The 24,150-nt window shown below is 41.5% G+C and overlaps 2 protein-coding genes across 2 annotated transcripts; both read right to left on the minus strand.

Moving 5' to 3' along the window:
• Window positions 1-3,866: 3,866 nt before the first annotated feature.
• On the minus strand, window positions 3,867-14,256 carry LOC139480415 (putative ankyrin repeat protein RBE_0220). The gene is made up of 3 exons (XM_071263483.1): window positions 14,164-14,256; window positions 11,028-11,261; window positions 3,867-5,490 (listed from the first exon to the last, which is right to left on the minus strand). The coding sequence occupies exons 1-3, from the start codon at window positions 14,209-14,211 to the stop codon at window positions 4,099-4,101; spliced, it is 1,674 nt and encodes a 557-aa protein (XP_071119584.1). The 5' UTR covers window positions 14,212-14,256; the 3' UTR covers window positions 3,867-4,098.
• Window positions 14,257-21,186: 6,930 nt separating this feature from the next.
• On the minus strand, window positions 21,187-23,436 carry LOC139480541 (forkhead box protein E3-like). The gene is made up of 3 exons (XM_071263641.1): window positions 22,980-23,436; window positions 22,215-22,540; window positions 21,187-21,843 (listed from the first exon to the last, which is right to left on the minus strand). Exons 1-3 carry the CDS (start codon window positions 23,434-23,436, stop codon window positions 21,187-21,189), a joined length of 1,440 nt encoding a protein of 479 aa, XP_071119742.1.
• Window positions 23,437-24,150: the final 714 nt, after the last annotated feature.

Genomic DNA, 24,150 nt, shown 5'->3' on the forward strand with positions numbered 1-24,150 from the left:
AAACATTTTGAAATGATATTTTTTTTATTACATTAGGAACTAACGAGAGAAAAATACGATATTTTTTTAAGTCACATTGCGATTTTTACGGGAGTAAGTTGACGTCAAACGTCTTTCTTTATGACGTGACGGCACACTTATACCCTAGCACCCATCAGGTCCATTTTCTCCCGGTGGGTCACATACCTATGTATACATCGTCGTTCAGTATCTCTCGACAAGGCTTGGAAATTCTAGCAGTTATCGCGACAGTAAATTTCTCGACTTTGTACGTTATTGGCTTAGAAACTTATGAACAATACAGCAACTGCATGGCGGTAGTAATCTCACAAAATTAAAAAAAATAATTCGCCGGGTACATAAACACAATATTTCCTCGTAGTGCCTATGTTATTCTCAAAGTAGTCTCTGAAATATACTCGATCGAAGTTCTTGTGTTTTACGTTGTTTAACACCTCACTCAGCAATATTCCAGCTATATGACGGCAGTCTGTAAATAATCGAGTCTGGACCAGACAATACAGTGATTGACATCACGAGCATCGATCCACGCAATTGGGATACAATGACATGCATCAACCAAGACCACCCGATCCCCTTAGTCGCCTTTAACGCCAAGCATGGGGTGCCGAAGACCTATTTTACCCCGGATCTCGAAGTCCTTAGTTCTGCTTAGACAATGGCCTGTAATAATGTCGGGATCAGACGTTCATTATTTGTCTACAAAGTGAGGGTTGGGTGTATAGAGCGGGTGTACTGGGATACACTCGATGTTCCCTACAGCAAACGGGACACAACATGGAGATAGAAGTAATGTAGCTTAAATCTGACTTGGAGTCATAACTTATGTTTGAGGGGAAGACGTTAAGTGACACGTGACTTAACTTCGCCCCGCGCATATGACATCAGTACGTGCGTCGTCACTGTTAAAATTAGTCACCTAACATTACCTCATTTCTGGCAACATGGGTGACTAGCCTCAACCCGAGTCAACCAGTGTTAATCACGGATAACTTGCTGCAGTATCCGAAATATAATGCATAAAATGCATCCTTAGATATACTATCCATATACTCGTTATACAACATGGCTGCCAGGAGAAGTGGAAACACATCAGCCACGTGCATTGCTGTATGACGCAATCATGTAAGGTTATAGCGTTTTATTGTTCGACTAATATGGAATTGTATCATTTTTATGTAATACATGTAAAACAAGAAACTTAAAATGTCGCTTAGAACATCAGAGATTTTTAAAAGGCCGGAGTATAAATATGCATTATTTTTTCTTAAGTAGTTTTATTTTTTGAAATTGGAAAATGAATACAGTATATACTCCGTTTTTAAAATAATCTCTGATGTTCTAAGAGACAGCTTTAACTTTCTTGTTATACCTGCATTACACAAAAGTACAACAAATACATATCAATACTATCAATACTAATCTGATATGTTCATTAAAATGACAGTGTTCATGATTGATTCACTGAATAAATAGAAATGACCAATTGACTAATTTAGCTTTATGATGACATCAAGGTAAAATGTGCTGACATTGGTCAACCAAAATTAACTTTGGTAATGCCTTGGTCAACGCGGGTTCACTAGGGTCGCCCAGGGTTTTGAACAAGAAAGCCAGCTGTGTTACAACTGCCACTGTGGACTTACATGAAACCCATTGAAACCCCGTGAAACCTCGCGACTCTCAAGACAAGCATGATAAGCCGCGCACGGAATGGTCGCTCGATGGATCGATCTGATTCATTGTTGGCGAAGACAATGTAGGTGATTACTATTAGAATGGCCGGGCACGGGTGGCACATTCGTCTTAGGCGCCGCAATTCGCCGTGCAGAGTTGCGTCCCTTGGGCACACCAGAAACCAATGATCGTGGGTTCGAATACCGATTTGCCTAGATAATGTGTCCAGATTTGTCATTACCATTCCCGTGCTCGTGGCCACGAGTTTCATAAAAGTGGTAAACGTCTGAGACCTGCAACACTTCCGGTATGACGTAGTATACTATGTCTGAGAAGGGTATCCATGTTAAAACCGCTGCATGGTATCCCAGTCTTAGTTCGGACTAGTAGAAGCGGGCGCTCACACACCCACCCATCCCCACCCCACACACACGTACACACACACACGTCGCTACATAAGTGCAATAATCCTGAACGCGACGTTAAACCTCATGTCACCTCACTACGATATGTCACCTTCCAGATTGAGCTCAGATAAATGTCATACCTTTCACTTTTTACTTTTTCAATGCCACTTTCAACATTATTCCAGCAATATCATGAAATTGGACACTAGAAATATGCCCCATGTGGAGGCAATGAAACAGAGTCTTCAGCGCGAGAAGCGAACGCTTCAACCTCTTGGCTACCGATCCTTAATGAATGTATGAATCACAGCCGAAGAACGATTATGATTATTACGTTACACGTACACATCAAATCATTTGCATTTGTAATTAAGAACTGCTGTTAGGTCTTTATATTATCTAAATTCGTATAATGGAACCAGAAACATGCGGGTTAGAATAGGTCTTCAGCAACCCATCCTTGTCGTGAGAGGCAACTAACGGAATCAGGTGGTCAAGGCCGCTGACTTGGTTGATTTATGTCATCGTATCCCAATTCAAACATCAATGCTCATGACGTCAATCACTGCCGGGATTGCCTGATCTAGACTTGATTACTGGCAGACCACCGTCATATAACTGGATCATTGCTGATTGCGGCGTTCAGAAACACACAAACATACATTCGTACTGGTTATACCAGCGCCTTTTTTTGGGAGATAGGCTTGACTGTGTAGCACATAAAGTCGTCACTTCCGGTTTTCCTTGGTAATAGTAATTAAATAGTTGCGAAACAAACAAGCCGCGAATCATCACAGTCAAATCTGTGTGCTTTCTGTCGCTACACAAATGCCGTCATGTACCAGACCCGTGAAGATCCGGGGAAGAATAGGTCTTCAGCGACCCATGCTTGTCTTAAAAGGCTATACTTGTCGTAAGAGGCGACTAACGGGATCAGGCTCGCTGACTTGGTTGATGCATGTCATCGTATCCCAATTGCGTGGATCGATGCTCATGACGTCAATGACTGGATTGTCTTGTCTAGACTCAATATGTAAAGTTGGAATTCTGCGGAGTGCGGCATAAAACAACAAACAAACATCTCTCTTATGACGTAAACAGACAATACAAGACGCAGGTTATAACACAAGTAACATTTACTCTGGCCAGTGTAGCAGGAGATATCACAGCAATAAACATTATAAACATCACGCCTTTAGGCGATCGTGATTCCCATTCGGGAGGAAATAGGTGATCGATAACAACCAATTGATTGGTCCTGTTCTTGATTGTTATTACACGGGGATCCAATAATGGCTGTACACAACAGTTTCATGTTTAGAACAAGTAAACAGAAATAGAATCGGCTGGCGACCACTTCGGGTAATTGTCAAGGATCGCCCTTCTCTGTGTCCATGTGCCTGTCATGTCGATGCTTGTGTTGACGTGATGTTGATGTTGATCACATGTGGGTAGTACTTTTTTTTACATCAGCACTACTCTTCATATAACAACTAACGAAAACTATTTGTGTAACCACCAATAACAAATCTAATCAACAGTTTGTTGCTGCACGCTGTTCAAGGTCAAGGTCAAAAGGTCACCCTTCCAAGACAGGCATGCAAACAATAAACACGAGTAAAAAGGGGAGGTGTAAAAGTATGAGGTGTTAAAAACAAAGTTATATCAAAGAAAACTTGTATTTTTGAGCGAATTTCATTTCAATCTTTGGTTAAATGGGTTCATAAATAAAGCAATATTTGTTTTAATCACAATCCCGTGTTGAATACAACATTCAAAGTGTTATGGTTCCTACCTCTAACATGGTAAGTCGCAAGCACCCACGTCACTGCTGTTCAACCAAAGCGCTTAAAGAAGCAGAAGCTTATTACATTCACAAACACAACGCCTCAACACCTCCCATAAAAAAAATCCAAATCCCCCAACATGGGGAAGGAGAAAAGAATATGAAATATATAAATATAAAACGTGAGAACATAACAAAAAATCTGTTTCATACAGCCATGAAGATCCCAATCTCTACGTCCTCTTCCCCCTCTCCGTCTGAGCACGACCCCTCCACGTAATCCCCTCCCTCTGTTCCGGGACCCCCGGGCACTTTGTTCAGGACATGGGTGTGGGCAACCTGCCGGAGCCTACCGCCATCTCGGACGGGCGGGAGACACGCTGTGCTGCGATGTATGTCTGGCAGTGGGTTTCCATAAGAAGAGAACTGATCCCGAACCAGCATTGTGGCCTTGGACGGTCGCTCCCTCGTGCTGTTTTCACGCGGAGGGGGGTCTCCGCCCCATATAACCTTGGAATTATTGAGTCGACAGAATACCTTATCCAGAATATTTTTTTCTTGAAGAAGACTCTTGTCGCCAAACTCGCCGCTAGGGGGCGCCACTGTGGGAGAAGGTGACCTATATCCTGGCTCGTCCCTGTTCAGTGATGTGTTGGAGGCAGACAGTCGGACACTCAGGGAGGAGGCGCTCCTCTTAGGCCAGGTCTGGTTCAGGGCCAAGTCAGCATCTTTTGTATCCAGTTCAGACTGTTTTCTTTCTTTGCTTAAAACCCCAGACCCTGATGCGCGTCTCCGCTTGAGATCAGCATTGTCAACATCGGCCATTTTGGATTTTTCACTTTTAACCTTCTTGCCTGCCCCTTTTCCTTTTTTGGAATGCTTTGATTTCTCGTCTTTGTCTGGGTGATGGTAAATCTCTCTGATCTCCCGCGCACACTCTCTTACAGTCGTAACCAGTTCTCCTAGACTTGCTAGACTAAGTTCCGTCTCCTCATCACTGAACTGTTCTGCCGTTCTTCTGGCAGCAGATTTCAGACGACGATTGACGGAAGGCGATCTTGGTGCTGTGGACGGCGCGACGTGGGGATTATTTAGTCTCTTGTTATTCTGTTCCGAAAGTATGTTGGCCTCATTCTGAACACATTCCTCGCCAGTGATGATGACGTCAGGGGGAGGCAATCCAGCGCACGGAGATGGCTTGATTTCGTCACACGATTCTTCCACAGATGCATCCTGAACCTCCTGTATAAACTGGTACATCTTCTCATTCATTGACTGCGATTTGTTATCGGTGGGGGTCGGGTTCGGTGCTTGTTCCTCAACCCATTCACAATCGGTCGCCATATTGGATATTTCCTGATTCGAATCAGCGGCCCTCGCGCAACTAGAGATTATTTTAACCACGTCAAGATGGCCGCCTTGAGCTGCATGTTCCAAAGCCCCCATCCCATCATAGTTCTTCTTCAGAAGGTCAAGGCTAAGGTGACCTTTTCTGTGATAATCAATGAACACTTTCACAATGTCATTATGACCAAGCGCGCATGCGTACATCAGACCTGTATTCCCATCGGTATCAGTAAGATCCGCGTGCAGGTTGTTCTGAAAATATAATATAATATTCTCATTTGATAATCGGTTATATTATTAATCACGACCTTCCGTTTTCGGGAAGATTTTTGTTTGTTTTAAATTAATCGATTTTCAATCCTAGCAGTCCCAGTGAATGTGATCAAAACTAGCAATTAATGATGACTCTAATCACACAAAGACAATGCCTCAGTCTTGTCATTGCATTCTTCACAACTAAGTCTTAGTTCGAAATTATCATCAGACCTTTAAGAGGGCATAGGTTTTTGACTTTATCTACTCGTTCAACATCACTTAAATCTACTCAATTCAACATCTACCGAATCTACTCATTCAACATCTCCTGAATATACTCATTCAACATCTCCCGAATTTACTCATTCAACATCTCCAGAATCTACTCATTCAACATCTTCTGAATTTACTCATTCAACATCTCCTGAATCTACTCATTTAACATCTCCTGAATCTACTCGTTCCATATCTCACAGCCTATCCGTTCACCTCTCTTCAGTCTACCCATTCAACATATCCGCGACAGCGCCGTTCAACATCTACCACTGAAAATTCCACCATAAAGGCTCACACATACATTAATTAGTAAGTAGAACATGCGAGATAAGGAGCCTCACATCGCTTCAGAAAGCACTGAATGTATAAGCTTTTAAGAAGGACGTTGTTTGAGGTACGGTCTACTTAAAGTGCAATGGCGGATTCAAATGTATTGAGATAGACGCCCTAATGGAAACAAATTATTTATTTACTGAAATTTGCTGACGTCGGTTTGCTATGTTTCCTTTCATAAATACAGGACCTATGTTAAAACTAACTATCAGTCCTAACTATACACGCATATATGTATACATATAAATGTTAGGGTACTTAGCAAAAGTATCTGATATCATATCTCAATTCTCACTTCCCATTCGATATGTAACTTTCACTTGACCACGCATACACGCATACTAGGAGCATGTATTTTGAACCCCAAACTGTGTATTACATTACACGCCCAACCCAATCCCCACCCCTATCCCCCAACCCCCCGAAAACACATAATGTAAATAAGATTCCGGGGTAGAATTGGTCTTCAGCAAACCATGCTTGTCCTAAGAGGCGACTTACGGATCGGGTGGTCAGGCTCGCAGACTTGGTTGATGCATGTCATTGTATCCCATTTGCGTAGACCAATGCTTATGATGTCAATCACTGGATTGTCTTGTCCAGACCCGATTATTTACAGTTATATAGCTGGAATATTGCTGAGTGTGGCGTTAAACAACAAACAAACAAACAAACAAATATACGTTTTAGTGACGGCGTTCCAATAGCATATTGACTATACTGTTGTCTGTCTGAATGACAAACGCCGCTGTCCTTACAACTAAGACTGTCGAGGTAATATATAAATAGCTACTGTTAACATTTTAAAAATGGATATGCTCATACAGATTAATAAAATAGTAAATAGAAATCAAATTGTGCTTTGACGATTTCTCGAAAGCCTTGAACTTTATGGTTATGGCATAAATAACTAAACTATGGTATTAAAGGGAAGGTGTTGTCAGTTGCTGCACAATATGTATACAAATACACTGTGGGGACAGTACACCTTACGTATCAGTTGATTTTTATCATGTTTGATTTTCAATTGAAAACACATTAAAGTGGCTATATTATAGCCAGAAATTGAACTGTACTGGCGCTTAGTCAACACTCAACGAATACTTCCACAATCTTTCGTTTTATCGCATAGTACACACCTGGTGATGGGTATCTTTGACATATTATCTTTGAAAATCAATAAATTTGCTTTCTTCGGCACAAATTTACATTTCAAACATGGTAGGTTGTCAATTCATTTCTTACCACAGTGAACCAATTATTTTTTTACACAAAATGTCCCAGCCACAGATTACTTTTTACAAACTGTTTCAGGAATGAGCGATGGTTAAATAGACATGACATAACAACAGTTCTTTAAGGAAGATAATTTATGGATGTCAACTTCTTTATGATGAAAAACACAACGTTGATGAAGGAGTAAGCATTTTCTCCGAAACGTTGTGTTCCTCATAATAAAGAAGTTGACATCCATAAATTCCCTTCCTTATGTGTTTCACTTCCAAATGCCTTTCAAAGACTTGGACAGTTCTTTTAATTTTCAATTACATAAGGAACTAACCCAGAATACTTTCCTTTGCCCCTCAGTTTACAAGATCATGTTTATCAGTTAACATGTTTCCTCAATAGGGAATATGCTGTAGGGGCGTACGCCAAAGAGAAAATATACCTCCGTTTCAGTTCTGTTTGTTTTTAGCTTGTTCATAATGATCTTGAAAACTTCCTTCTTGAAAAAGGTTGCATGAGCGTTACCATAGGTGATATGCATGATCTACATGTGCAGTGATGTTGAGATTTCATAATCCTCGTGAATGTGACACTGTACCTTTTGCCGACTCCAAGATACTGCAGATTCATTTAGTATTGAATACAATTCCTGGAAATTAGATGAGAGCCTGAATAAAACTAACAATAAAACTGAACTTATTTTGAGAAGCGGTCCATCTAAGAGCAGTAAATTATCATTCCACTTTGGAGAAAAACTAAACTGAAAATTATAGGTAATTATACGATCTTAAGCTTGGACATTTAAGTCGGCCATAAAACCTTTAACAGAGCGCATCTAAAGGTATGTTGTGCCTTCTCAACAGATCCAGAAATTCCAGTATCCTTTTAGACTGTTTACTTAAAGTTTTTGGTATACTTGTTTGTATGTTGTGTATCGCACTCGACAGTATTTCAACTATTTGACGACGGTCTGTAAATAATCGAGTGTGATCAAAACTAGCAATTAATGATAACCCTGCGCAACAGGGATACGATGACATACATCAAACAAGTCAGCGAGCCAGACCACCCGATCCCGTTAGTCGGTATCTTCCCGCGGCAAAGGAGTTAACTGACTGTAAAGATCAACTTGGCTGGAATTTCTGGGCTCGATTGTAGCGCAGCCAGTGGCTTTTACGAGGTATGTCCCATCTGTGTCCCTCCTACTGACCAATCAGATCCCACTTGTCATATCACTTGTATTTGCTTCAAACAAAAAATGGCGGCGCCAAGTCAAGACGATCTGATGGATAATCAAAATCTGTATTGTAATAAAACGGGTCTTATTTCGCGAAGTGAATCAAATCACGCGAGAACCTTGATTAAAAACGTGAAACTATTTGGAAAATACCTGTTGACGCCGTTGATGTTGATTTACGTTGCAAATCCTACAATCGAGCGAAATCCGCACCGCGGTTTACGAACCTGATGTTGATGTCGTTGCGCGATTTTGATTGGACTATGCATAGACTCGTTAGTCCAGCCAAAATATAACTTCGTAATTCAAGCCTAGTTCGGCAAAGAGGGTGGAAACTGGACTTTTATAAACTGTTTACCCCCTTGCCTCGGGAAGATGGTTAGTCGCTTCTTACGGCAAGCAGTTACTGAAGACCAACTCTAACCCGGATCTTCACAGGTATTTTGATGTACTGACAATACCTATTTCTATATGGCTGTGAAACGTAGGCATATAAAACTGTGAGTGTACTTGTCTGTGCAGAAATTCAACCGCTCATTTCTTGGTACATGGAGAACGAGTGAGTGAGTTTCGTTTTACGCCGCTTTTAGCAATATTCCAGCAATATCACGGCGGGGGACACCAGAAATGGGCTTAACACATTGTACCCATGTCGGCAATCGAACCCGGGTCTTCGGCGTGACGAGCGAACGCTTTAACCACTAGGCTACCCGACCGCCCCACATGGAGAACGAGGCAGAACACCTCTATGAACTTTAGCGGCAGAACGAGGTATCAATGTCTAGCATAAGCCTTCCTAACCGGGTCGGGAAATAAATTATTGAAAAATGTCTTTACCTGTGCATATCATAAACATGTAACTACTAGTCATCATAATGTCTTGATCCAGAATGTCAAACACCTACTTGTAACTGCGGTTCATCGCACCGAGTGTAATTAAAGGACCCACAAAGTGTGTCACTGCAGTAGATTGGGTACGAGCCCAGGTAGAAACTACCTTGAAAGATCAGTCTAACCAGATGGGGATTGGATTTCAAATGGAAATTATTATAAATACTTAAAAGCCATCCCATCATTTGAAGATTACTCCTAAATCAATTTTCTACCTTTCTCTGCCATCTGCAACCCCTCACCATCATCTTGTTCTTATGGATAAACTAACCTACGGTGACTGGTCAAAATCGTTCCATACGTCAAAAAACATCCTGCATACAATCTGTACCAAAGTGCTACGCTTGTGGTTCTTATAATTTTAAGTATATAATAAGAAGCTGCAACTAAAATAACACGATATTGGAATATATTATTCCTGATAAAATAATATCAGATACAATTTCTTCCGACCATTGCATCAGATTTCTTTAAAGTGGTATCACTGGGTACGTTTTAATTGAATCACCGGTAGATTGGGAGGAAACGTGTGCACAGCTGATTGCTATTTCCGGCTTAGTTAACGAGAAAATACACACAGTAATCTTAATCTCTGCATAAAAAAATATTGCCTTTGACAGCAGGAAATACATTTTAAATGGTAAATCATCAAGTCTAGTGATGTTTTATATCAAATTTCATGCTTTTATTGACCAAGTTTGTTATGGATCTACCTGCTTATTCACCTGTATTTTTGAAAGCGAAGAATAATACTCGATCAATTCTTCTCCAATTATTTGGACCCCGAAAGTAGCGTTGTAGCGAGGGGTTACTGTAATTTAATATTCCGGTAGACAACTACACAAAAAGTATATATATATATATATATAGGATGTTCATGTACCTCGTGAAATATCATGTTTCTCTCATCTCGTGACGGGGGAAAGGAGATATTTTCATGAGTGGGGTAAATCACTCGACACATGAAATATCTTCTATATATCTGAACGACATACATACATACATACATACATACGTACGTATTTATGTATATATTTATGTATGTATGTTTGTATTAGAAATATATGGTTATGTATTACGTGACACATCGGAAGCGAGAACTTACTCATTTTATGTAGCGAAAGATATAGTTTGAACTTGGTAATAAAATAGAAGAATGTCCTATAAAAATAACGATAATGGCCTGGGACCAGTTTTCTCTTGCAAAATCCCTGGAAACCAGTTATTTCTAGGTTTTCTCCAATTTTACGAAATCGGAACCACATGAAATATAATTACAGAGTGAGTATGTACTTATATTTCCCCTAATATTCGTACACGGTACAGATAATTTCGATTAACAGAACAGAATTTTAGGCTTTATCGATAGAACAGCACACGCACACCCTAACCATAATAAACGCGCACCTGGTGGAACCTTTAAACATCAATGTTCAGCCAATCAAACAATTAAATACAAATAAGATACAAAAGTCAGCCAGATCCGGACCTCTCCTCTTGGAAAATGCTGGATCCACCCTTGCGTAGGTATTTCGTTATTGGGTAATATATAAATGACGTCATTACTTACGAACTGAAGAAGCTGCATGACGGTATCAAGTTGGTTCAGAATACAACCGTACATGATAACCGTCTGGCCACGGCCGTTTTGGAGATTGATGTCGGCGCCGGACGCCAGGAGGAGCTTAATGACGCCAAATCTGCAGTCTGGGTCGTGCACGTGCATTACACTCGCCATGAGAGGCGTCTCCATACGATCGTTCCGGGCGTTGACGTCATATCCGGCCTCTAGAACCAGCTTCACCTGTGAGAAACAAAAATCTAAAGCTTTGTTTTGGAAGTGACCATCTCAATCTCTCTTATCACTAATTTGATCATGACTTTGATTGGGTGGATATATTTAGTGTCACATCCCTTTGATCAGGCTCGCTGAGCTTCAAGTGGCAATGCACTGAGACGCGGGGAAGTCAGTAGTGAGGGACTTTTGTTTTGCGCCGTTTGTAGCAAGTTTTAGCATTATCTGGGCCTCGAGAAATGGGATTAACACATTGTAAACACGTAGGAAATCGAACCCGGACCTTCTGTGTGAGGAGCGATCGCTTTTTCAAAGAACAACCGGCGTACACTGTTGCCATCTTGTTTTGAATGCGGGGGTACGGGTGGCCCTGTTGTCTAAGGCGCTGCAATTCACTGTGCAGAGTTAAGTACCTTGGGCACGCCAGGAACCTATTATTGGGGGTTCACATCGATTATGTTTCCAGGTTTCACCAAAGTTGTAAACGTATGAGACTTGTATCACATAGGGCTTTGCCCCAACAATAAGCAGACACGTCGTGATATAACTGGAATACTGGTCATGCGGCGTTAAACCCAACTCACTCACTATCTGGAATTAATTGTCAAGTATGGCTTAAGTCAAACTAAATATTCATTCGTATAAAAGACGACAGCAAACCGTTGACTCAAGTCCCAGTGACAGAGCCCACGTGTCTGTTGTTCCTTGCAAGCAGTGGGTATAAAACTTTACAGCTAACACCATTTAACCGCCTACGGGGGCGGTCGGGTAGCCTTGTGGTTAAAGCGTTCGCTCTTCACGCCGAAGATCCGGGTTCGATTCCACACATGGGTACAATGTGTGAAGCCCATTCCTGGTGTCCCCCGTCGTGACATTGGCATTTAGGAATAAAAACAAGGACTGGTCGGCTCGGAGTTAGTTTTCTGTGTCTGAGTGGGGTATTCATATTAAACTGCGGCATGTTATCGGAGTGGGCTAACACTATAAATCGGCATCAGTCCTCACTCACTCACACACACACACACACACACACACACACATACACACACACGTGCATGATCGTCGCTATGTAAGTGCAATAATCTTTCACCTCACCTCACTTCACCTAATACCATTCGTCATGTTTCGATCGTATATGCAGATGCCACAACATTGAACTATTGATGTTAGGAACCCGTTCAAGGTTTGGTGGAATTCGGATTTTGAAAAAGATTAATAATGATTCCAGCTAGTACACCTTACTGTGCGTATCGATGATCTATTTATACCACAGGGGTACAGTGAAAAACTAAAGCCTCGAGTCTCTCACTGTAAGTTTTGTCGGCTTATACCCGAACCTATGTCCTTTGTAAACAGCTAGGTACAGTCTTGACTGATTAAAAAAAATAACATTTTTGTTCACTAATTGTTTCACGACTGACATTCTTTTCTTCCACATTTGTTACAAAACGTCCCAGCAAACAATTATTTTGGAACACTTCAGGCAGTCTATTTTTCTAGGATTTTCTGAAACATTAACTGTTTCAGAAGAACGTACATTTGTATACCAAGCTTGTTTTTTTATGTAATTGAAAATTGATAGGGTTTGTTTACCCATCACTCATTCCTAAAATAGTTTATACAAAGTAATTTGTGGCTGTGAAATGTCGTGTTAGAAAAGATTGGGGCAAGACTGGGGCAAGAAATGCACTTGCAACCAACCATATGACTCTTACCATTTTTAAACGTTGTAAATGTGTGCCGAAAAAAACCAAATAGAAAAGTAAAACCATGCATATTTAATATGATATCGCTTACTTACGATATTTTCAATTGAAAGTCAACCATATGCTAAAATCAACTGAGAAGTAGTTTCTTTTGACCCTCATTGTATTTATTACCTTTATAAACCCCAGCCCACGACTGCCTGTAAATTATCGAGTCTTCACCAAACAGACAAGTTATTGATATTATGAGCAACGGACCGCAGCATCCGGGTACGGTGTCACACTATCAGTTTCGTAAACACCAACTCCAACGTTAGTCGGCTAAATGTAACCACCATGTTATGGACCTATTCCGGACCAGGCAGCCAAGCGGTTTTCAGCATTCCCAACCCCCTGCCCCCACGACAAACATAGAACAAGTCTTCAAGAATTCCCCATTTGTTAAAAAAAATATGTATGTTGCATTTAGAGATAAAAATATGCTATACCTATCTGAAAATATATAAATCAATATTTTTTCCTTGCCGGAACTGCGACTGTTTTCAGACTAGGATATCTCAGATTACAACGTAGGAAAATACATTTAAACAATGAAACATTTGTCTTCTTGCCTGAAATAACATATCGGAGTTCACTCATGGCTGCGAAAATATTAGGCGACTCGATGAGATTATATTTGCCAAGAAAATCCTAATACTATTCTATATTATATTGTTTTAAGATTGTAGTGGCTCTATGTGCAGTGGACGTCTGGCATTGTAGCGAGGACGGAATAGCATAGCTGTGAATATCCTTTTCAAACCTAGACAGTCACGTTCACTCTAGTTTCTCGGAAAAGGCTATCACGGGCAACGCAATTGGGCCAAATATGTAATAATTTCACAATCGTGTACTAAAAGGTAGTTTGTTGTTCCGGACAAAGCGTGTCAATGAAAATATATGGTAATTTCAACAACAGCACTGTGCAGAAACACAGACGTGAATTATTGCTTCGGAGAAAATCTGGAGAATGTGTGAGATAAAACATTGTATATTATGACCAATGTACATTAATCGTTTCTTGCTTATTGATTGCAATTCACTTGATTGCAATTCACGTTAAAGTAAATATTTCCAAATCCCGTCCAAACGAGTACTTCCCAAAACATGAAGGCTAGTGATTGTGAAGAAATATGAAGACATTTACCTAGCTCACAGAATCTCACCTGCCGAATGCTGTTTCGTTTGACTACCTCAAACAAATCTGTAGTCATATCCAAGAAAGTGTTTATCCCAATCGAGACGAATTAGAAGTCATTGCCTACTGCCAAGCGCAGCAGACGACACATTACGTGCCTGTCGCCGTTCCAGAATTGATAGCGTGTTTGGTTCAGTGTCGATCAGTTCGTGAGTTCGTCCTCGGGAACAATGGCGTGACGTCATGTAAACCCACTAACAATCCCATGTGACGTCACAGTTGTATTTCCGGTCAACGCGTAATCCCGTGAATGTATAGTAGACATCGTGTTCGTTCACAATGTGGAGAATGTGGTCGTACCCTCGTTAAATCCTCATTTATCGACAGTGTTGGAGACTGCTGAATTATTGAGCGTCTTCTCTACACGACATGCGGTGATTCCTTGCCTCCGAGATTGTGAAGAGTACAACCATTACTGACAACCGTTACTCGGTATATTTTCTCTATTGGTGCTCAAGTGTGATGCTTTTGTTCGAATATGTAATGAATACTATCCAACTATCCGCTGCTAGAACCAGAAACTGATGGTTGTGTTCACTGTCCCGTTAAAAATGCTTAACTCTTCTAAAACAATTTCTGTATCGATATTTAAAAAAAAAACACCTATTTTTTTACAGTAATCCGGATATCCATATGAGCCATGCATGATAAGACATATTTCTATAGTGTTCCGTCGTTTACTGAAGCATTCATTCGCAATAATTATAGCGTCCCCATGCTATACTATCGCGTTGCCTCGCGGGAGAAGCTATGATCTGGTGAGGGGACGCTATATTATCTTTTAACCATGGCAGCTGGGAGCTTTCGTACATTACCATTGTAAAGAAATGTATGGCATATATATGCACAGATGTTATATATGTTTCTTGAATTAGGGAGTGAGTTGGGTTTACCACCGCTTTGAACAGTATTTCAGTTTTACCACGGCATGTCAGCTTGGTGTGGCAGGAAAGGCCCAAGTGATGTAAGTCTTAGACATTTACCGTTTTGGTGGAACTCGCGAGCACGGGTATAGTGCTGACATACCTGGAAACATAATCAGAGGTTCCTGGCACAAGCTCCTTCCCAGCGCGTGACACATTCGTTACACTCTCGGTAACATCGCTGTCACCAGTGTGGGCGCGGCCATTACAAGAATCTTGAAAGTTGCCCTCTAACCCAAATGTAGGAACGTTTATACTTCTGTCAATCTCATTAAAATCAGATTTTAGTTCTCGCTATCGCTAAACAAAGATCTGAGGACATCCCATTACGGGTCACGTCAGAACGACCTTTCATCCTACCAATCAAAGCGTCGCTAACCAGATCATGAAAGTGACAGTCGGAATGTGTTTTCAAATCATGCAACCTCGAAAACGTTAATACGGGGTATTCCGAACGACAGTTACGGCGCGTACGACTGATTCCGTCAAAAATCCGTCGCTTCCGTCTCTCGCTTCCGTGGGATTATTCGTCACCACTCGCCTCTTTCGGTAACCTTGTCCCGGAATAACACGAGTTGGTCACGAATGCCGTGGGATAAACATTTGAACGGAGGAGGCGTGACACAGTACGTGGGAAGCACTGCCATACAATCGCAACCATATATTAGACATTCTGGAATGTTCGTTTGTTCAGTTTCACTGCTTCCTAAGTGGCTGATGTCGACTTCTTGTCAGTCGTTTCAGTTGTCGGTCAAAGTTCGCGTAGGTTCGTTCTGACGTGATCCGTAATGGGATGTCCTCAGTTCTTTGTTTAGGGTTAGCGAGAACTTAGATCTGATTTTAATGAGATTGTACTTTTGTTTATGTCTTTGGGAATGCCATCAAAGTTAATTTGGAAAAGGTTTACGACTGATGAATTTACCTTGTTTATTTGATCGGATTGGTTCGAGATCGGAAAATCAACCAACTTCTCTCTTAAATTCTTACTATATCAATTACATGATAGTTGTAATGAAACAGAAATTGACAACCAAAGAAAATACTTTAGCAGGGGTAAGAGTATTCGGCGTCACGGCAGTCATCACATGTTTGTAAACACAACGGTCAGGCAGTTGAGAGTTCAACTCCAAGCATGGCTGTAGCCACCTTTCACAGTGGGGAGCTTTGGCTGGTGGCAGCGATAGTATGGCATATCGCTGTGAGAGGTTCCTGGCACGCCGTAGGGGGGTAACTCTGCACAGGGAATAGCGGCAGTTATGACAAAGGCCGTGCCCTCACTGCCCCTCAGTATGCGTCAACGTATATTTCTACACTACTATTTCTACTTCGCTATGTTGGAATTCACGATCTCGATACATTTGTACATCCTTTACGACGCCATGTTTCTTTATATATTTATCATATAATGGGTAGGTTTCTCGGCAGGATAAAGCCAACAGATAAAAACGATATCCGTTGGGGTCATATGCGGATAGAGATGCAAATATCAAAGGTCAAGTAGGGACTACTTTCAGTGTGTATAAACAAAATATGGCGTCGCCCTTGTCATTCGGCAATCGAGTCAGAATTAACCATCGGGAATCTGGATAAACTACAGGGATAATTGCTATCATTATGAAAAGAACAGTCTAATATACTGAAAATCAGTGTCTAACTGTGACGTAGCTAAGGCATTTTAAAAGTTTGGGCAACTTTGGAGATATAAATTTCGAAACAATTTTGCGAGGGCACTAGGCCTAGGCCTAGCCAAGCGGGATCAGGAGCCACATCTATGCTTCTAGAGCTATGCGGCTTGAAACCTTTTCCCCAAATTAAGATAGTAACTGCTGGATTTGCCCGAAATATGTTTGAATTGTTACCATGTTTCGTTTTGCCACTGTGTGTACATCTGACTGTACTTCTTAACGTTATGTCAGGACAGGCCGACTGTCAGCAACGTCTGAACGTGGCCGTGACGTCTCAAAGGCTAGGGTTAGAGTAGCTTCCCTTTGACAAAGGGCAGTTACTCTAGCGGACAGACCGATGGATTGCCGCGGAATGCAAGTAAAAACAATTGTTGTTTTGCGTATATGCTGCTTCGCCACTGTATAAGAAACAGATTTCAGTTGGAACTCTATTGGCTACTGTCACTGTCCGACTGACACATCACTTATCCTGTGACGTAATAAATATTAATGCGCGCATTCCAGGAAAACTCGCAATGTTTAGGTAATGTTTGTGAGAGAGGGAAAGCGATTTTCAAGCACAGAATTAAAGAATGACATTATATATTAAAGGCTCGCTAAATATAATGTTTATTTCTAATACAGGATATTTACCATCCCCAAACACACTCGCGTGATAACCTCTATATATCCCTTTTCACTCAATGAAGATAATACTATGTTTTATCAAGTTCTAAAGATGGGCGGTTAGATAGTCTCCAGATTAAATCGTTCGCTCGTCATGCCAAAGACCCGAACTGGGATTATCAACATGGGTATAGTGTGTGCATCCTATTTCTGGTGTCCCCCTCCGTGATATTGCTGGAATATTGAATTGTTTCATAGGCATTACTTAGAAGTTGACGGATGACAAAGTAGAGATAATTCATGGATAACAACTTCGTTATTTACTGTAAAGGCCTTTACAGTAAATATATAAAGTTGCTATCACTAAATTATCTCTACTTTGCTGGAATATTGCTAAAATCGGCGTGAAGCCATACTCGCTCACTTCCTTGTTCTGCTACAGACAACACCATATGCATGTGCGTCGTGATAGTTTTTACCTTTATTTTCGCAAGCAAATCTATCTATATTAAGAGACAAACATGTGTTTGTCATTTGACAACTGAGTCCCCTTTTCTTTTTGTCTCCTGACAAGTCAAAATCAAACGTAATACACGAGATGCAATATTCTTGTTTACATGCATGCCGAGTGCAGCGGGTTATGATGGATGTCAGGAACTGTGATCATGCGCAGTGAAAAGTCAAGGCGAGTTCCGGGATTTTCGAATCCCATTTAACGATTTTTTTGCCAATCAGATTTCAGCGCACACTCCTATTAGGTTTACAATGCAAATTAACATATGCGCAGACATGCTTGACGTTAACCGTGGATAAGTTATACCATAAGTATTGCAAATATAGCGTCTCCCGCGAGGCAATGCGATAGTGTATTTAATAAATTTGATATAAATATGCAATAAAATATAAGATCGGGAGATCAAATTTCAAGCTGTGAATTTGATACCAGCTTTATACATTGTGGTGTTTTTGTTTGTTGTTTAACGCCGCAATATTCCAGCTATATGACGTCGGCTTGTCAATAACCGAGTGATTAATATTATGAGCAACCAGCCCTGCCATCGGGGTACGGTGATACGCCCCATGTCAACAGCCTGACCATTAAGTCCGCCCCATACGACCAGCGTCTGTTCCCGAGGGGGGGGGGGGGGGGGGGGGGTGGGGTGTGTGTGTGTGTGTGTGTGTGTGTGCTTAACCCAGCATTCCCATCGAGGCGTATATACATTTTACCATGTACGACGGCCAGCTCATTAATCACTCGGGATCTGGTGGTCAGGCTCGCTGACTTGATTGAAGCATGTCATCGATCCCAATTGCGCGGATCGATGCTCATGATATCACTGGATTGTCTGGTCCAGACACGATTATTGACAGACCGTCGTCATATAGCTGGAATATTGCTGAGTGCGGCGTAAAACAACCAACCAACCAACAAACATTATTCACTACATAGGATATATACCACTCCACCACTGCAGGAGCACAGAAAATCGACAATTAAATAATAGTTGTCGTGACCACGGGCTCCATTATTGATTATTTTCTGCCTTATGTTAAAAGCCCTTCAAACTACATTACAACGACATGTGACATGCTGTTTACTGATGTCGTTATGTGATAGCGCAATTACCCCCTGTTGGGCTGTCGTGCATTATTCAATACCACACAAGCTATATTCCCCTTCATCTCGCTATAACAGTGATTGGGAAATATTATTTATTTGTTAATCTGAAATGCCATGAAACCACGGTGTCATTTCGCGTTCAACCAGCTGCATTGAGGATATGTAAGCTCTGTGCATGGAGATTTGCATTTAGACTGCCTTTGGGTCAATAACTAATAGAAAATCGAAACCGGCGAGCTGCATCGTGTTTGATGAGAAACCGTCAGCTTCTCAGGTTTGGCTGACGTTTGGTCTTTATGTAAGTCTAAACAGCAATACAGCGATCGTCAGGTAGCTTCCACAGGTGCTGACGTGTGCTGGACTTGAGGGGTGCTCAGCATTGAGGAAGCCGAAAGCAAAAATGCAAATACAGATTTTTTAAAAGGAGGGATTCGTTTTATTTGTCAATTTATGTTGAGTAATCGTGAAATTTTGTTGAAATATGATATATTTATAGTATTCTTACACGTTTACACTTAGTATTCCCAAATAACTATAAAACATCCGAATGTATTAATGTGTATTATGCTGCAAAGAGGGAAGGGGCGCAACTCTGAAACCGATTGTGTGAATAGCTTTGTGATTCTCGCAATCACAGGATAATTCATACAGCCTATATTGAGGGCAACAGGCAGACAGCACCAGTCCGGTTGGTTGATGCATGTCACAGCATCCCAATCCAGATGATGTCAATCACTGGATTGTCTGGTCCAGACTCAAGTATTTACAGACAGCCGCCATATAGATGAAATATTGCAACAACAAACGAACAAAAACGTCGAGTAACTTATATATCAGTTCATGTCTTTTACATGTGTGAACAAAGCGGGGGCAAACAGTATAATCATTGGACACGTCATTAAAATGAACATTATGTTTCAATGTTTATATCACTTATTCAAATTATTAAAAGCCACAGGAACTGTTGTTATGTATCAACTGATATGCAGTGAAGCGCCCGTCAAATCAGCTGGTTGGCTTTTTTTTTCATCAGAGCATACTGTTATGATGTGGTCTGCCTCTGGGTCCGACGTATGGCCTGCAGTTATCGCCGCGTTGAGGTGTTGTAAAATAAACTTGATGTTTTTAACAGTATTTGTCGTAAGGTTTGATGTAGCTTCAACCACACAATAAAAAACCCCAACTGTCTCCCCAATGCCGAAAACGCTAAATTAAATATTAGGTTGTAAATAATGAATTATATGATGCTTTATCTTGGAAAACGGATCTGAGCCTTGATGTACAGGCGATCTCAGCGCTATGAATTCTTTGTTATATATGAGAGTATGGGAGTCATTGCAATGCCAAGGTCACTTTGTACAAATGCACCATGAAATTACAATATTAAGCTATGTGTGTCATGTGATCAATCAGTTTCAGTCAAGATTCAGACCATATGTTAAATAAATGCAAGACCAGGGTTCCTTCGTACAAATCGACCTTGGCGATGAAGTGATCGTAACTCAGATACCTTAACATAGACTTACGACAGTCTTAGCGCTAAGGTTGTTTTGTACAACAGGACACTGGCCTTGCTAACGTTTGCAAGTAAGAAATAAGAAAATACAAAGTTTCAAATTATGTTATTTTAATAATAGGCAACTTATATACAACAATGTCGGTCCGTACGTTATCATTCGGGTTTTAAAATAATGTATTAAAATACAATAAATGCTTAAAAGCAAATCACGCCTCTCTTGTCTTCTCTTGGGAAGCAGCTCCAATATTAGTTTAAGATGGAAAAGGGAACCCTTTTAAGGGATAACATTTACCAACATTACCTCATGGGATCGGGATTATTCCAGACAATTTCTTGGGATTTATCACCAAGCACACATTACAATAAATACTGGCCATAGAAAGAGATAGTGGCTTGTTGTACCCGAATCGCCCGAGTCCGAATAGCAAACTTAAAAAAAAAACATCGATAAAAAAAAATACATTAACAAGTTCTGACCGATACGTTATCATAAAGCCATTACGGTTCACACATGGACAGAACACACATCACAAGAACACCTTGACGCAGACAGTGCACACTTCACGTAGAACACGTATGTTAACCACATATACAGAAGAAGCATACGTTATTTTGTACAACAATGTAATGTTTAGCACTATGAGGATGAGGGCCAAGCCTCCTGACTGGTTGAGTCTGTAGCACTGTGAGATCGCTGGGAGTAGAGGGGTTTGGGGTTAGCACTGGGGACCATGTAAGGCATGTAGGGGTAAGCGCCATTCAGCATGCTGTAGGCGTTCATGTTGTAGGCGTCCATGTAGTTGCCGATTCCAGGTGGCGTCTGTCCCACCGCTGAGTAGGCTGCAGGATTGTTCCACATGGGGACTCCCATGGCCTGGGTCTGGTAGCCGAAGGGAAGAGTTTGGTGAGCCTCTGGTGGTGAGGACGATGGACTTGAGGATGCTTGGCACTGTGAAGGCTCGGGGGAGGGGGTGCAGCTGGATATTGAGCACGACGCTGGGTAGGGGGAGGACAGATCGGGAGATTTGGCTTCGTACAGAGTCTCCGGGGGTGAGGACTGGTGACGGCTGGCGGCAAGATAGGGGTTCCATATCGCACCGGATACAGACTCGTGGGAGGGTGCGCCTGTGTTGGACAGAGGCGATGGTGTAGATGTTGTGGACGAGGGTGGCGTGGTGGTCATGTGACCTCGGGGAACGCTCCAGTTGGGGGTGCTAGCGTTCACACACTGGGTTGGGTCTACAAAGCCGTATGGTGTCGCTGGTGGCATGACAACGGCGTTGGGGGCCAGGTCCTGGAAACGTGATGACATGTATTGACAATGAAAACTGTTTTAACGTTGAAAACATCAAATAGTTTTTACTCTCTTACTGTCGTCGCCACCATAAAATAAAAGACCAGAACAATTCACTTAGCAATAGGAAAATACCATAATTCTGAAAAATACTACAAAAAGGGATGGATTTGGGATGGGTCTTACAATTATACATTAATATTAACAACGTGTAGTAATAGCATTTGGTTTAATATATCAAAATGGTAGGCCTCCGTATATTGTTAGGCCAGTGTTTGTCCCACTGAAGGCACAGGTTTGATTACCACATGGGTAGAATACCAACAAAGCCTACTTATACTCTTATATAATAATAATATGACGTATCTCACCTGTTTTCTGCCTTTACGTCGGACTCCATCTTTGTAGCGGTACCGACGTCGCAGGAAGCTGCCGTGGTCGAACATGTCCTCGTAGTTGGGGTCGATAGCCCACTGATGCCCCTTCTGTCCGGGCTGTCGCGGCAGCTTCATGAAGCAGTCGTTGAGGGCGAGGTTGTGTCGGATGGACCCCTTCCAGCCCTTGGTGTTGGTGTGGTCGCGGTAGTAGGGGAAGCGCTCCTCGATGAAGCCGTAGATCTCGTGCAGCGTCAGACGCCGATCGTCCGAGTTAGCGATGGCCATGCTGATCAAAGCGATGTAGCTGTATGGCGGCTTGCCTGGAAGAAAAAAGCGACACGTCAAAACATGATCAAACAAATGTACAATGGATTTTTTTTTAACATCCAAACCTTTATTAAAGAAAAGATTTGACAGTAGTAATCCATTATAGTGTGATTAAAACAATTCCTGGGTCTGCTTACACTTTAATAATGGTAAATGTTTTGGTTGATCTTAATTATTTTACTTTAAAGATATTTGTATAATTTCCAATAGATTGAACTATCGTTACCCGTCGAACGTCTCATAGGCTTGCACTTGAACAATGCTTGTCGTATGATATAGTAGTGTGTTTGCACACATTCACTCATCCAGAATATTATTGTACCAACGTTGCTCACAATATCAACCACTGGTTTGTCTGTACAGCTTGAATATTGCTGAGTGTGGGGTAAAACAACAATCAAATAATATTTGTAAGAATTACATGTTGTTTACCTTTAGGAATTGGTCGCTTGCGCTTTCTGGAATTCTTTGGTGCAGGGGTGGTGTCGTCTGCCGCAGGTGGGGAGTTTTCCGCGTCTGCCTCGCTAGTGCTTTCTCTTGGACTGTTGGTGCTAGCGAGGAGATCGTCGCTATCTTCACTTGGAAGAGCCGTGATATCAGGCTTAGAGTCCCTAGATTCCTCGTCGATGATGAGGTTGGAGCCGATGGAGGTAGGGTTGCTACCGCCAACGTTGTACAAGTCAGCCGATGTATAATATCCAATTTGTTTGAAATCCAGCGCCTTTCCAACTTGCTGGGGAAAATGTATCCCGCGAAACTGATCCAAATGTTCACCGCTGAAGTACACCGGCATGTTCACTTCGACACCGTAGTCTGCCATGTCTAGTTTATCCGTAGTCTGAAGATGCTGCATGTTCGTGCGGTTCTCAAGAGGTTGTTGAGTCTGCATGGTGGATGGTGGGTTATTATGCACTGAGACAGGCTGACATTAGCTGCTCAAGCTGAGGGCACTTGCCTTTGATTCCCCTGACCTGGACCCTGAGCCCTATATGCCAGTGGAGAACAATGCGTCTACCTGGCTTCTCCCGCTGGTTGCTATTAGGCCACACCCACCCCTTGAACATGCCGCTCGTGCACCTCACGTGCAAGCACGTGACGGTGACCCCACTGACAGGTCACGGTTGTAGGTTAGCCAATCATAACGCGAGGATTTCGTCATGGATGATTGTTTAATATGTTACAACCACGGGATATACGTGCGGATTAGTGGGAAGTGATAATTTTTGTTTTTTACCTCTAAGTCCACTCATTGTTAGGGTCAAACAGGTCAATTTTAGACAATTTATTTTCACTGAAAAATAATATATAACTTCAGCAATGGTCACCAAATGATGTCACATAATTATTTGTACGAATAACAGTTTTGTAGAATGCTTATGCTCATTGATAAAGAACAGTATGTTATATATCAATACCTTACAGAGTTAAAGTGAAAAACGCTTCCTATGAATCATATGACGTGTTTCAAAGAATTTCAGGACTGATTTTTCTCCAAATTTTAATTCATTGTTCAGCGCGATTATGATTCTCATATCGTGTCATTTGAACATGTGTATATTTCGAAGAATACACAAAAGCGACGAATTCTTCCTCGTTGTCAATC

Source organism: Haliotis cracherodii, unplaced genomic scaffold (assembly GCF_022045235.1).
Source record: "Haliotis cracherodii isolate W230 unplaced genomic scaffold, xgHalCrac1.p SCAF_4, whole genome shotgun sequence".
In the NCBI taxonomy this organism is placed as follows: Eukaryota; Metazoa; Mollusca; class Gastropoda; order Lepetellida; family Haliotidae; genus Haliotis; species Haliotis cracherodii.